We start from the raw sequence: 14,450 nt of genomic DNA on the forward strand, positions 1-14,450 counted from the left end.
TTCAAATACCTCACAAACCTTTGGAACTACAGCTGAAGTGTACACATAGGAAGCACCTGACAGTAATTCACAGGGATCACTATATAACTGGGAGTTAGCAATGAGCCCACACCTATGAGTCCAAAATGCTGTACTGCAGGTTTCAATAACAATCTGGAATTGTTCACAGGCAAACTTGCTATCTAAGCTTTCTGTGCAAAGTAGGAAAATTAACACATCAATCCTGCTGGACTGTCCTATGTAGGAATCTCCTACTGTGGTGCCAAAAGGTAACATGTTAGAGAAGAACTATAACTCAATGAACATAATTTCTGTAATATTAATTTGCAATGCTTTCTTCATACATTTTTAATTTAATTCAAAATGAGTGACAACATCTGGGTCTTGGATATAACAGATCAATTACTCATTGTGTCAGTACAAACACTTGAAGTGACAGTTTTCTGTTGGTAAACAGTACCAGCATTTTCTGGGATGATTCTGTCATCTCTGTACAATGTAGCACAGAGAAATGTTCATTCATGGGTGGACACACAAACAATTCAAATATTCAAGAGATGATCTTCATCTTTGAATGAAAAGCCTTCACAGAAACTGCAAAAGGATTCTTTCTCCCTGCAAAAGGGAGGTCTGATCCCTCAATGTGACCACCAGTTCCCTGGGAAAACACTCTTATTCTGTCTTCAGTAGAAAGATCATCTCTATGTGAAAATCTCACTATTTTCATAAAAAAGAAAAAGCAATAATCTTTCTTCTGCACAGGGCACTGAAGTCTCTGCACACACTGCAAGGAACTTGCAGCACTCCACAGACCAACAGCACTCATGCTCCTACCAGGAAGGGTTCTACATCTTGTCCCTGTACCACAGTCTGGCAAATACTGTGCAACTTCATCCTGCTCCTATAAAGCAATTTCAGTAATACTGTGGTACTTCAACAGAGGGTCCAAACCCATGTTCACATATGGATTAGAAACCTCTGCAGTTCATGATGGAAACAACTGCAACATGAACTTTCCTCTATCAGTCCCTGCTAAATTGAGCTGCTGCACAGCCCTTGACCATCTGTCAAGATATATGGAAACAGCCAGATCTTATATTTCCTCCTCTTTCTGCTAAAATATGTTAAGCTCTTCAAGGAAACTATTCTCCAGATACAACTAGGAAGTATGAAAACCTGGCTAAAGCAGAAGGAACAGCACAACTTTCTAGTACATCACCGACTAGAATTTACCAAATTCATTACCGCAGCTCATGTTACATTGCAAAAGCTGAAAATGAAATAGTGAATATTCTTATCTTAAGGAATTGCTTTCATGTGAATTTTTTTTAAAAAGCAAGCCTTGGGTATTCAAGTCTTTTCTTCCCGTAAGGTTACATGTTCCAGTATTTAAATTTTCACATTTTCATTAATCATAGAAAAAAAATTAAGTGAGAACACTGAAGATTTACAGATGTTGACAAATTCACCTGTTTCCATCATCCCATGATTCACAGTATTAACAATTCCACAAGAAGTTGTAAACAGGGCTATGTGACAGAAGAAATGCAATTCTGAAAGCACTATAATTTTGGAAGTATAGAAGACAACATATCAATAAATGTACACACACTTTAAACCTATCATTCTTGCTCTTAGAAATATCATTACCTCAGGAGGCTTCAGGGGTCACGTCAATGCATCAATATAGAGAGGTACAATCTTCAACATATTACAAAGAGTACCTTAAAATAATTTTTGCTATTTTATTTTCAACCCTCATAATCAGCTGAGTTTTCAAAGCCTTTTCTGTTATCTCAGGTGAAGTGTCACATAGACTGTTCAGCATCTTTGAGTAATCTTCTTAAAGAGAATCCATTCACATAATTAGTGTCACATTGGCTCAGCAAAGCCACGGGGCTCCCCAAAACCAGCAAAGGATACAAAAATATAATCATCCATGTATCGTTTCTTTAGGTTCTCCACTATGGCATCCTCAGTGATTTTGGAAAGCAGGACCATGTCATCCACTCCACTGTGCTTGACATTGTGGCTCTGCCAGTGGTATCTGTAGTGTCCTTTGCTGCCCTGCAGGAAAGCACAATGAACATCACAAAGGTTACTACATTTCTCATCAGCACTAAGTAACTGAAAACCATTATTTGAATTCCAACTTCCCAAATGTTTTCCTTTCATTGAATTCTATTCCTTGATCCAGGCATTCCATGAAAGCATCCATAAGTGGTGTCAGCTGATTTGCTTCTGCACTGCCCTCCAGAACTAGAAGGTAATTCCAGGGGGTTTTGTGACCACCTACACACAGAATGAATTTCAGATGGCAGACATTTTTAAACCTAGTAGAAAAAAAACCCCAATTATTCCAACTGAGATGCAGCTATTGGAAGCTAAGGATGCAAAAATTACACTCCTACATTGTAACTATTAGCAGTGAGTATAATTATCATCACCACAATGAATTCCTCATCATTTACAGCCTTTAAAAAAGCTGCACAGAAGCTGTTACTGGGAGGGAAGCAGTGAGCCTGCTGCAGTTGAGCATTCAGGGATGTTCTGCAAATGATGTACCCCAGCTTGTCGGCTGCATGTCTTCAGAGCCCCTTTTGATCTGTTAGTCACCATGCTTAATGACATCTAAATAGATACTCTCTCCCCACATTCAGAGACTACTATTTCAGGATGCTACTAAAACATGTGACATTTCATGCTGTACCACTTGAAATCAAAATGTGTTTTTCTTCCAGCTGATTTGAACAGTAGTTTGGTTCCATGGATACACCCACAAACAGATTTAAATCCAGTCGACATCAAGGCTATTAATTCAGCTATAAATTTGCTCTCCAAACCCAAACCTATTTTCTGTAGCCTGGCAGACAATGCTAACGGAGTTCTGATCTCTTCCCTCTTTCTACTTAATTTTTGCTTACACAATAATGAAATTAGTGATGCTGGAATTACTACATTTAACACTAAGAAGTGATCAAGTATACTGTCAAGGAAGATGTGGCCAACAAAATGCCAATTCTGCAAATTCCCCTTGTTCTTTAGTGCTCCAATTTGTAACAATGTGATTTAACTACACTGCTCGGGTGTACTTTATCCAGGATCAAGTCACATTCACCAGGACACAAGCAATTTACTATTACAAAGTACATGCATCATTTTATTCTGCAAAAATTTTACAGATTAAAGAAGAAAATTCAGATACTCTGAACACTTCAGCTGCATTAGTATTTTGAAATGGGACATCAGCAACTTATAGAGGGGCAATTTTTGTGCGTACACATTTCTGCAGGAGCAAATGACCCACACAACTTTACTAGCACCAAGTGCTACACCAGGCCTACAGCTTGGCTTCATGTCAAGTGACATAAAAACCAACTGGATTTTCACCTCAAGTTAAATTAACTTCCACTAAACCCTGCTACTGCAGACAGCACAGAAGCTGTAGGCTTTATGGTTGTTTTCTGTTAAGCCTCCAGCCCCGGCTACCCTGATGCAGATCTATTACTGCCAACACCAGTGGAGAACAGGGGCAAACTTACAGCAAAAGAATGCTTTCAAATATAGTACAGCACAAGTAAATATGTCTGAAAACACGAACTCATCAATTTGCCTGAATGTCCACAAGTGTACATGATGTTCAATAAAATAATAACCTTAAACTGGCTTAGCTTGTGTGAACCTTATTGATTTTCTATCTGTACAATGGAAGCAGTGATCTGGAAGCACTGAGAAAACAAAGAATCAATTTTTTAATTGTCATAAAACATATGACTGAAAATATTAGTTGAAGCTTGGTTTCTTGGAGAAAACAGAAGTGCAATGGAGAAGCATAATTTCCTTCAGTGTATTCATCAGCTTACTTGTGATACTACACTTGGAAAAAGGAACTGGCAGGATGGACAAAAAGGTACAGTATCAAAATAAATATGGATAATTAGATTGTTCACAAAGCTATACAGAATGTGGTTTAGTATCAGATAATGGAGTAAGCCACAGAAAATGTGTAAGAAATGAGACTGGGAAAACAATCAAGCTTCCCTTTAGAAGCCATGGCACCAGACCCAGTGAGCTCAATGAGCACAAAGCTTGCAAAGCCACGGGATACATGGAAAATGTGCACACAGTCTGCAAAACAGCAGCTTTATGCAAGTCACTGACTGTTGCTGACTGTGATTAAGGCCAAAGGGTGCTTCCCCAAAAGCACTGGGAGGCAGCAGGGAAGCAGGAGGGCAGTGCCAGGGCAGCCCTGAGAGCAGCCCTGCCCTGCACTCCTGCCCAGCTCTGATCACAGCAGCCATCAAAGCTGAGAGCCACAGACCACAGACACTGCAAACCATGCAGAGAAAGAGGTTCAACAAGAAGGCAGCAGCCTAAACACCCAGTAAAGCAGTGGCACAGAAGACAGCTGAGAGTCATGGCACTAAGTAGTTCACATTAAAACTGTAACTCAGTTTAAATGGCAGTTTCCTAGTAGTTTGGGATTGCCTCTTTCCTTTTAAAACACAGCCTTACATTCAAATGTGCAGAGGCAGCAAATCACCACCAGATTATTGTCAGACTTCTCCCTGGGATCTAGAAATAAGCCCAAGCTTGAGAAGTGCCCGAGCAGCCAAAGTTAAGTTTTGCTCTCACCCCTCCTTCTCCAGGAAGGTAACACCATGGCATGGTTAGGTGACTACCACTTCTTTCTCTGGGCAACAAAACAGGGAGTGTTTTGTCCAGAGGACATCACCCACTCCCAAGTTCTTGCCCTTCCAAGTGTGAGTAATGGCTATTATAGAGTCTAACCTGAATTTAGCCACTGCAGTCACTTCCAACTAGTACTATAACCTTGTCGAGCTAACAGCCAACAGGTTTTTGAGTTTTGAAATTAATAAAATAAAAAAAAAACAAAACATTTACTATAATCAATCATCTGAAAAAGCTTCACATCATAGCAGTTATAAAAGCAACTCTTCATCTTACTCCAGGCTGCATATTTCCCAAAGGTCAAGGCTACATGCTTAAGAATTACACTAATTATTTGTTCTTATTGCATATTTCTTGATAATTTAAGCTTTTGTTTTTAGCCAGAGCTTTCCACCATCCAGATAAAAATGCAGCACTCTAATCTGGAGACAACTTACATCTGAGCCCATTACCTGGTGCCCACTGGAACCTGCTTTGCAGGGTGCACTCAGGGCAATTCTCTCAGCGGCTAATTGCCCTCTGCTGTCCAGCACGCAGCACATTCTCCCTCCACCCCTCCCCAGGCCAATCACCCAGTCACAAGGCCAGGTCTCCTGAACTGCTTGAATCCTTCTGTCCCAGAAGGTTCTTCAGAGCCAGCAGCACAAGGCTGGCAGAGCTGCCCCACACCTGATGCTGCAGCAGCCCCAGGCAGGACCAGGTAACTCCCACAGAGCTCCCCTGGGACACTGTCAGAGCTGGCCAAAGAGCCCAAGGTCCAGCCCTGGGCCAAGCCAAGCAGGTCAGATGGCAGCAGATGGGCACTTGGCTTCTCTTAGGTTTTCTCAGAGAAAGGTGTGATCTAACTGTACAATAAGTAAGCAAATAAAAGTCTGTGTCAGCACTAACAAAGCCTGAGCAGCTGCAAAAAGATGAGCTTGGCAGATTAAGAAAAATACAAAACAAACAAAAAAACCAACCCTAAAACAAAAACACATCTCAACAGGCTGCAAAAAGCCACAGAAGTGGAAACACCAGTGTAGAACAACCTGGCTGCCAGGCCTCCCCCAGGCTCTTCCTGGGCTTCCAGCCTCAGCATCTGACGATGCACAGGGAGTGGAGGCTGGGAGGCTGGACTGGCAAGGCTGCAATTAAAGGCGTGTACCACGCTGCTGTCAGCTGTTATTATTAATTTGGTTGCTGTTTTAGGCTCCAAATCAGATCTGTTCTGCTCTGACAAGAATAATATTTACGAGTCACGAGCTGACCCCATGAGCTCGGGGCCTGCTGCTCCCGAGCCGCAGCCTGAGGAGAGGCAGGGCTGCCCCACATCTCAGCACCCGGACACCCAGAACCCGCAAAATCCCTCTGCTCCCACCCTGTGTGCTCCTGAACACCCACTCATTCACAGATCAACACAACTGCTACATGAATACCAAGAAAGAGGATGCAAAATATATCCTACGTACTAGATGCTGCCTGTGCTTCCTGCACTGCTTTTGGTACTGGCAGTACAATGCGGTTAAAGCAGTTATTGCTTTGTATGGAGTGAGTAAGTATTGAGAAGACATTTATTTACAGAATTTATTTTTGCTGGTCTCCACCTTGTGTTACAGTATCAACTGCTGGTTCCTCATTTTTGGCTTTATTATTGTTTGTATATTCTTGCATTATCCTAAGCAACACGTATTTGATGTAGCTATAAAAAGATAACCCATGTTGTGACACAGCATGGCTCTTTCTTTTAACTGGAAAAAACCCAAATATTTTTGTATTTCAAGGTGTTTAAAAATAGAACCTCTAAAAATAAAGCACTAAAAACAAGGGATCAGAAGAGACTGTATATTCAGTGCCTGAGAACCTTCTTACTCTGTCCATCAGAACTCTCACTAAACAACAACCACCTACATGCCATCAATAATCATTCTTCATTCCCACAAAGGGAAAAATTGCCACTCTGAATCTCTAACAGCTTTTTTCAGTAGCAAACACCAATGTCCCATCTCAGTGCAGAAGGGATTCTCAGCCTCCACGAGGGAGCAGGAGTGTCAAGTGATCACAAGCATGACCTTTTCTTCCCCTTTTCCATTTGATGGGACATTGTGGTTCTGAAACATGTGCCTGCCTCCTCAGCTCAGAATTTAAACACAACAGTAAATGAGACACACACATCAGCCAAAGATGTCACAAAACTGACAAAGCTGCACACCATTTACTTCAGACCTGACATCAATGCTTCTACCACAAGAGGCCCATCACCAGTCCCATACATACATCATTTGTATCAGTTTTCCCAGCTAACAAGAAAATAAACCCACAGCTTTCTGCAATGATATAATCTGTCAAAATTAGCAAACTTCTCTAATCCACTTAGAGGCATCTTTCACATATTTCTAAAAAATGAAAGGGGTCTGCTGTTCCCAGAGAATATTGCAAAAATACTTAATGTTAATTTTGGTCCTTGACTGGGATAATCAAAACAGAGAAGCTATAGTGAACAAATGGGCTCCAAAATAGCTCTTGTATCTTATGTTAGAAAAAATACTTATTGGCTGCAACGATGTGACCATATTTCTGAAACGAAATTAAAGGAAGACAGCAGAAGCAGCAAGATAGACAAAGATAAAAGGCCATTTATTTAAATTTAACATGAGGAAAATATTAAGGGAGACAAAAAGCAGCACTTAAAGATTTGAGGAAATAGCAAAGCAAAAATACTGAGCATCTAAGCAGCAGGATAGACATCTTAAACAGAGAACTAAAAATACCAAAAATGTATTAAGGAATGGAAACTACTAGCAGGTTAATATCAAAAAAAACTCAGCTAGGGAAATATAATACTGAGAAAAAAATGTCTGGGGGGAAAAGCCAAGTGCTCTCACTGTCTGCTCTGAGAAAGGGTTGGATTCAGCCCAACATGACCTGAGGAATTGACCCCAGAGCTGGTTCCAGGCTGCAGGAGATCCCAGTGGCCCAAACAGCTGCTCCCATCAGCTCCTGTGCAGGTGCTGCTGCCCCAGCAGGGCCTGGCCCCAGGGCAGCTCCCCACCATCACCTCCTGCTCTGGAGCCAGGGAACAGCCAGGCTCTGCCTCCCTGCAGCCAGGGCTGGGAGCAGGAGATGTGGCAGCAACCAGAGCCTGCTCACCTGGACAGCAAATGCACACTCTAACACAACAGGAGCTATGAGAACATGGGAGTCTACAGGATTTACACATCACGCTCATTTTCAGGAGTCAGAAACAACATTGGCATTCTTCTAAGATAAGCTCTTCTAAGATATGTAAAAGGACGCTACCAGAATAGAAGTTACTTCAGTATTTAATCACAAGGCTCATCTGTTGCATCAGTATTAACTTTCACTAGAAGTTTTGAAATACTGTTTTTAATAAGGCACATGACAGACAAAAATAAGCGAGGAAAGAGCTCAAAGGCGGATCGTGCAAACGTGCCTAAGATTTTGAAACAAGTTACAGAGACTGCAGGCAGATACCAGGAAGTAGTTAATGAGCTGTGAACTCCTATTTGCTTATCCCACAGCTTGTTGGGGGGCTGTGTCCTGAGGTTCCAAGAAATACCTTTCCTAAGGAAATGCAATACTGTTAACAACTTAATACGGCTGACTTGCTCTTAGATATTTATTTACTTCACTTATTGAACAGTCTCTGGAGCTGTTTGAAGTCTGACTTGTTCCTTGTGGCAGGAGCAGCAAGCTCTCCTGGGACTGGTGGATCAGGAGAGACCCTGGCTGCCTTGCAATAGCAGCTTTTATTCCATGTATATGTGTGCATATACAGCACCAGAATCCCCCTGTACTGCAGTCACTGCACTGAGCAGCATTCACACACACTAACTCTTGATCTGTGAATTGTACATGCAGTTTACATTTGTATAAATCTACCATACAATTTAAGAAATGTAAGAGAGAAATTACAACAAATATTTTCATTTTGGCTATGTCAATCCTTGAGTGTAATAAAGATTTTATATGCGTCACTCTTCTCCATTAAAGACAGGTTTCAAAGGACTTTAAGCAATCATACACCTTACACGTAAAATTATGGTCTTTAATTGAAAAACGTAGTTTGGAAACTCCATCAGAAGATTCAGACAACATGCCACAGCCTCTGCTATAGCAGAATACTGAAAATATTTTTCCTGGATCATCCTGCAACTAAGCAATACACTGAAGCCCACTGGGAGTTTCCCATGCTCTCCAGGGGGAGGAATGTCAGAGCAATGTGACTCAGAGGCTCCACGCGTGGGACCAGCACCTCGGCACGCACTGCAGGGGGAGCGCTGGATGCTGGGCTGCCTGCACTGTGCTGGTGCCAGGGGAAAATTTCAGACCAAGTAAAACCCCCATTTTTTTACATTACTAAGATAACCTCAGCCTTGTCCTGTTCTAGCTGATGTCAACACTCGCTCCCCTGCCCCTGGCAGCTTTTGGAATCTCGGGTGTTAGCACCCAGCTTTAGACCATCAGGCCCCAATGAGCGCAGTGAATTCCTCCCTGCTCAGTCACTGCCCTCTGTGTAGGGCCGCAGCCGTTCCTGCTCCCTGCTCCCGACCCCTTTGTGCCCGGAAAATGAAGACATTTGTCTCCTCATCACACCGATACTGCGGGACACCACCCTGGGAGCCTAAGGCCAAGGTCTGCCCGGCAGCATCCCCAGCTGACAAGCCGTGACAGGTTTCACTGGGAACGCCTGGTCACCCCCAGAGTCCCCAGGGACAATCCTGGGACGGCAGCTCGCAGCGATGCCGAAAGCCATGGATGCTGCAGCTCACCGAGGGATCTGCCACTGCAGCTCAGTGGCTGCCCAGCCCAGGCTCCCCTCCACCCCTTCCCAGTACCACAATGCTCCTTCCAGAAAGCAGAGTGGGGCAGTGCATTATGAAGAAAATAAAACTAATTGTTTTAACCTTATTCTTTAGCTGCAGGTTTTGCTTTTAATTTATGCAGAATGCAAATTAAGAGCATTGCAATATTTCTGAATTACTTAGCGTTTAAACTGATAAGACAACATTGAAGGATGAAAGAATAATACATTTTTGCAATTATTAAATTACAGCAATAATTGAACATCTACATTTTGTTGGGTATATTTGTCCTCACCAATTTCTACACAACACGTTGGGCAGATTACAGACCTTATTTTATTACTGCTTTTAATCAAGACTATCAAACAAGATGTTTTTATGCCAACAGTTTGATTTAGCTGAGTAACAGCATGTAGCAATTCCACAAAAACTGAAAGACTAATTTCTAAAATAAGCATTAGCTAAATCATCCCCCTGAATAACAACTAAATTTAAAATAATTTGGAACAACTCAGCTGAGTCTCTTTCGGGTGTTTGTTTTTTTTTCCTTAAAAAAAAAGCCATTTTCTGAACTTATTTACAAACCAGAGAGAACATAGGTATTTTTTTCCAAGTGGAGACTGTCATGTAGTCACATGCCTGCAGCAGTTCAGGCTAAAGAAAAACACTCTTTATTGCAACAGGCATGATGAAACTGCAAAAGCTGCAACACAGCAGAAAACTGTGGCCAAGACTTTTTTCAACAGCATGTACCAAAAAGCACCTTTGTGCTGACATCACCAAACTTTGTTAGTGTTATGCACTGCTCAGAGTTGTAACATTTAACTGTTCTGATACCACAAATAAGATATGCAGTCAACTGCTTAATTCTTAACCTGGGCATTAGCGTGGTCATGGGTTCCAAGTTCACCTATTTTTGAGATATTTGCTTTGATCTTCCCTTCTGTATGCATAGTTTCAACGGGGGTGAGTGGGGCAGGACAAGACAATCACTGCTCTGTGTACCAGGGTGGAGCCTGTGATAAAGAGCTTGAAGAACTCCAACAGCATTCTGTTAGGTTTACACAGGATTTTCCAAAGTTGCTGGCTTCAAAAACGTCTGGTTTCATGTTTGGTGAGAGCTGTGTGTGAAAAATGCGTGTATTTTATGACTGGCTTTTGGCAAATATTAAAATTAATATTATATGTGTTATGTTAGAAAGTAGTGCTGCATTAATTCTCTTAGGTAGTGTATTAAATATAGCTTTAGGTTATAAAAAAATTTAAAATAGAAACTGTGCTATGTAGGATACTTTTTTTAAGAAAGGACTTGCAGTGAGATAGCAGCCACAGGACACCTAAATGTTTCAGAGAAAAAGAATTTATTGCCCTCTTATCAGAAGAAACAACTTATTCCCACCTCGAAGGCGTCGTTAGGATTCAGAGGAAGAAGTTGACACTGACCAGACAGAATCCTGAGTTTGAACGGAATTTATGCATCATGTATGAGGTGTATGAATATGCACCAGGCTGTTGTTTTTAAGAATTAATCCTTTGTTAACGGGGCTCCTTTTTCGGGCTTGTGCTGCCCAGAAAGAGGTACCCGGACATTCGTAACTCTTTGTTTCTATTGTCTCATATTGTCCTAATTCAAATTGTCCACATTATTATTACTCTCATTGTGTTAATAGTTTTATAACCGTTTTATTACTATGAAACGTTTAAAACTTTAAAAACAAGTGATTGGCGTTTTTCACAGCGATAACCCGAGGGCTCAGGAGCTGGTAGCTCCTCTCACGGGACAGCGGCTGCAGGAGAGCATTTGGGGGGTCAGGAGGAGCTCTGCACTGGGGGAGGTTCTGATGCAAAAATTGCTTTCTATGTTTATTTTAATTTCACAGAGTGTTGAGTAAAGGGAGTAAAGGCTCCAGGAGTGCAGCAGCTTCCTGTTTACCTCTGGCAGCACAAACTGGGAGCAGCAGGGAAAGGCTCAGGGGGTGGTGCTCACTCACCTACAGCAGAGTCTGTACCTGGGTGGTAACATGCAAGTGGCCCCAGTCCCTTTTATGAGCTGTCATGTTTTGATACTCGTGCAAAAACCAGATTTTACTTCAGACACTGTGGGAAATAAGACTATTTGATATGTTGACTAAACCTTTAATTCAACCTCAGAATAATCCAACCTTAATATTTATTTCAGTGTATTCAGAAACAAATGTTTCCTTGGTTAATTATTACAAAAATACAAACAAGAACTTGAACATTCTACCTCAGGAATACGTTACATCTTGCCAATGAACCAAATTTACAAGTTCACTTCAACTGCCAAAAAGTTAATCAAAAACCAACAGGAGGCAAAAATCTTGGGAGAAGAAGTAAACATCAGACCCAACAAATCTCACACACTGTGCAGAATTCTCAAGCAGGTACTAATCCACTTTCTCAGTAACCTCTGTCAGGAGGCAACCCATGCACAGCTTCATTCATCCTTTGTCAGGGCTTGGTTTTTACTTTAATAATTATGCCAGGGCAAGCAGGTCCCACTGAGTGTCCAATGTCCATAAGAGACAGATTCTCATAACCAGATCATTTTGCATAGGCACATTATTCATAAAGCTAATATATGTCATTTCAATAGTCTTCTAAAGCAGCTGTGACTATTCAGTCCAGGGCAGCTTTGATAAGAAATACATTTAAAAACCAGCATGTAACACTCCAGTAGTATAGAATAACTGGCTTATTGTAATTTAATCAATATGATAGTTTACTTCACTTGCTCTTTTTACAGTAACTTTCAAATCTGTATGACAAGAATACTGCTCTCTGAACATTTTTTGAATTAACCCAGCTAGCTTAAGATTTCATACAGTTGTCTAAACTTCTTCCTCTACAATCCTATGCTTCAAATTATTTACTCTAATTTGTATTAGAGTATTAGGCTTATATCCTGGCTCTGTAGACTTTCATATTAACAGAATAATACACAAGTCACCCAAGAAAATTAAACTAACAATCAATATACTTGATCTCCTCTAGCTCACTGCACTCTGTCAGTGAAGCTGATATCCCAGAAAGGTGGAAGCATAGAAACACATTGCAGATATGAAGCATTCATTGCACTCTGATGAACACCACAGTCATTAATGGAAATCTATAAAAAGTGTCTGGCCCAATGTTTTTTAAGACAACCATCAACAGCTAGGAGGCCTGGCCTTCATGGTTATTATCTGGGCTGTATATTACCAACATGTGTATGATCTCTGCCTCCCCAGGATTCCTCTTTTATTAACTCTGGGGAGAGGTTCACTTCATAGGTAAAATGATAGTTCCTACTGGTCTATGTAAGAGATTTTAACACAGAAACAGCCATTTCCTCTCAGTCTTATTTTAAGTATGTGAGACTGTTTAATGTTCATATCTAGCATTCAAATTACTCCCAAACCAAGAAAGCTAAAAAAAAATTAATTTGGACATCTAGCTATCTTTGTAACTCTAGGCTTCTACCAGAGATGTGAACAAACACATAATTTACAAACTATCCTTCTTCCTCCATTTGCTAGGAGAAACTGATGTTATCAGGACATGCATTAGATTCAGTCTCACAGACACTGTATTGGCATAATTATGCTCTGAGCACAGATGCCAGCCAAGAAGCTGTTTCACAAAAACCTGTAACTTTATCACTGACTTGGCAGTATTATGCAGAAAATCAAATTTAAATGTCTTTTAGACCTTGCAATTCAGCATCAGCATCATAAATATACATAAGATTCCAACAATTTAAAGGGGAAACCAAGTAAAAAGCCAAGTGTCAGCTTTGAGGATAAAAGGATAAACTGCTGCAGACCATTGCAGATCAATACACTGGTTTTATTTAAAAGAACCTCTGTAGTGGTGCAGTGTGATGCTGCATTTTCTTTTCCCTTTAATTTCCCATTTCTATGTGTTTAGCAAAATGCTAAACTTCATAATGAAAACCCAGAACAGGTGCAATTCAAGCTAAATCACAAGGCTTCAAAATTGGAGTAATGGAGAAAAACTATTTAAGTCTCAAATGCTGAACTGTGGCTGAAGACTTTGGCTTGCATCACTTTTTTACACAAACCCACATTAAACTTAAATGCTTGTGATGTACCTTGCTTTCAACCTCTGGACTCATTCAATTTCAGACCTCTGACTCAAACCCACATGAACTGAAATAATATTGAATTAAAATATAAACTAAAGGCAACTGAATTACTTTTTCACCTAAGCATAATATTCTGATTCAGACAGGACAACTGTTCAGCGAATAGTGTCTCATTCCCTCCATCCCAAACAACCTGGATATGAAGAGATGCTCAGATTTTCAAAATCCTTTAACTTTTGGCTGCTGCAATTCATTACCTTGGTGAGGCCCATAAAGCAACTTTACCTTTTTCTACATCCCGTGTTACATGCAAAATTTGTGTTTCTTTAAAAACAAAGTTCTGGCTTACAAAGTAACTTGCACTTGAATAGTTTTTTTCTAAGCTTACATGACAGCTTGATAAACAACATACTCCTTATGACCCCATCAGGACCACGGGAGTAGCTCAAAGTCTTTCAACCACGCTATAAATGCTGCCTTTGACTCCATCCTGCCTAACAGAATTACAATTTTACGTGGCGTGCTAAAAGAGCAACCCAAGTGCAATGCCAGTAGCTGTGCCTTTAGGCTGCACCAGGTAAGGGTGCAGTGCTGCCACACAGCCCTGACTGAGCAGCAGGGCTGGGAGCCAGGCACACAGGGACACACAGACTCCTTCAACAGCTACCATGCACTTCAACTTCACCTTGTTTCTAACTCCTCCGTGCAGAATTCTCATGAGCTTTGACAAATCATTCCAATATAGTTTAATTCCACACTTGTTCCTTTGCCTTCCCCACACCTGACCTAGAAACACTAAGGCACCCCTAAGTTAGAATGAGAATCCGAAGGAAAACAAGAAATGTTGG

The 14,450-nt window shown here is 41.0% G+C and overlaps 1 protein-coding gene across 1 annotated transcript in view; it reads right to left on the reverse strand.

Moving 5' to 3' along the window:
* MYO1E (myosin IE) overlaps nucleotides 1-14,450 on the reverse strand; it is a 76,702-nt gene that overhangs the window by 44,298 nt on the left and 17,954 nt on the right. The window contains 1 exon segment of the mRNA XM_059482598.1: nucleotides 1,924-2,067. Within this exon segment, the coding sequence (XP_059338581.1) occupies nucleotides 1,924-2,067 (144 nt within the window).

The sequence above is a fragment of the Ammospiza nelsoni genome, chromosome 14 (assembly GCF_027579445.1).
Source record: "Ammospiza nelsoni isolate bAmmNel1 chromosome 14, bAmmNel1.pri, whole genome shotgun sequence".
NCBI classification, from domain to species: Eukaryota; Metazoa; Chordata; class Aves; order Passeriformes; family Passerellidae; genus Ammospiza; species Ammospiza nelsoni.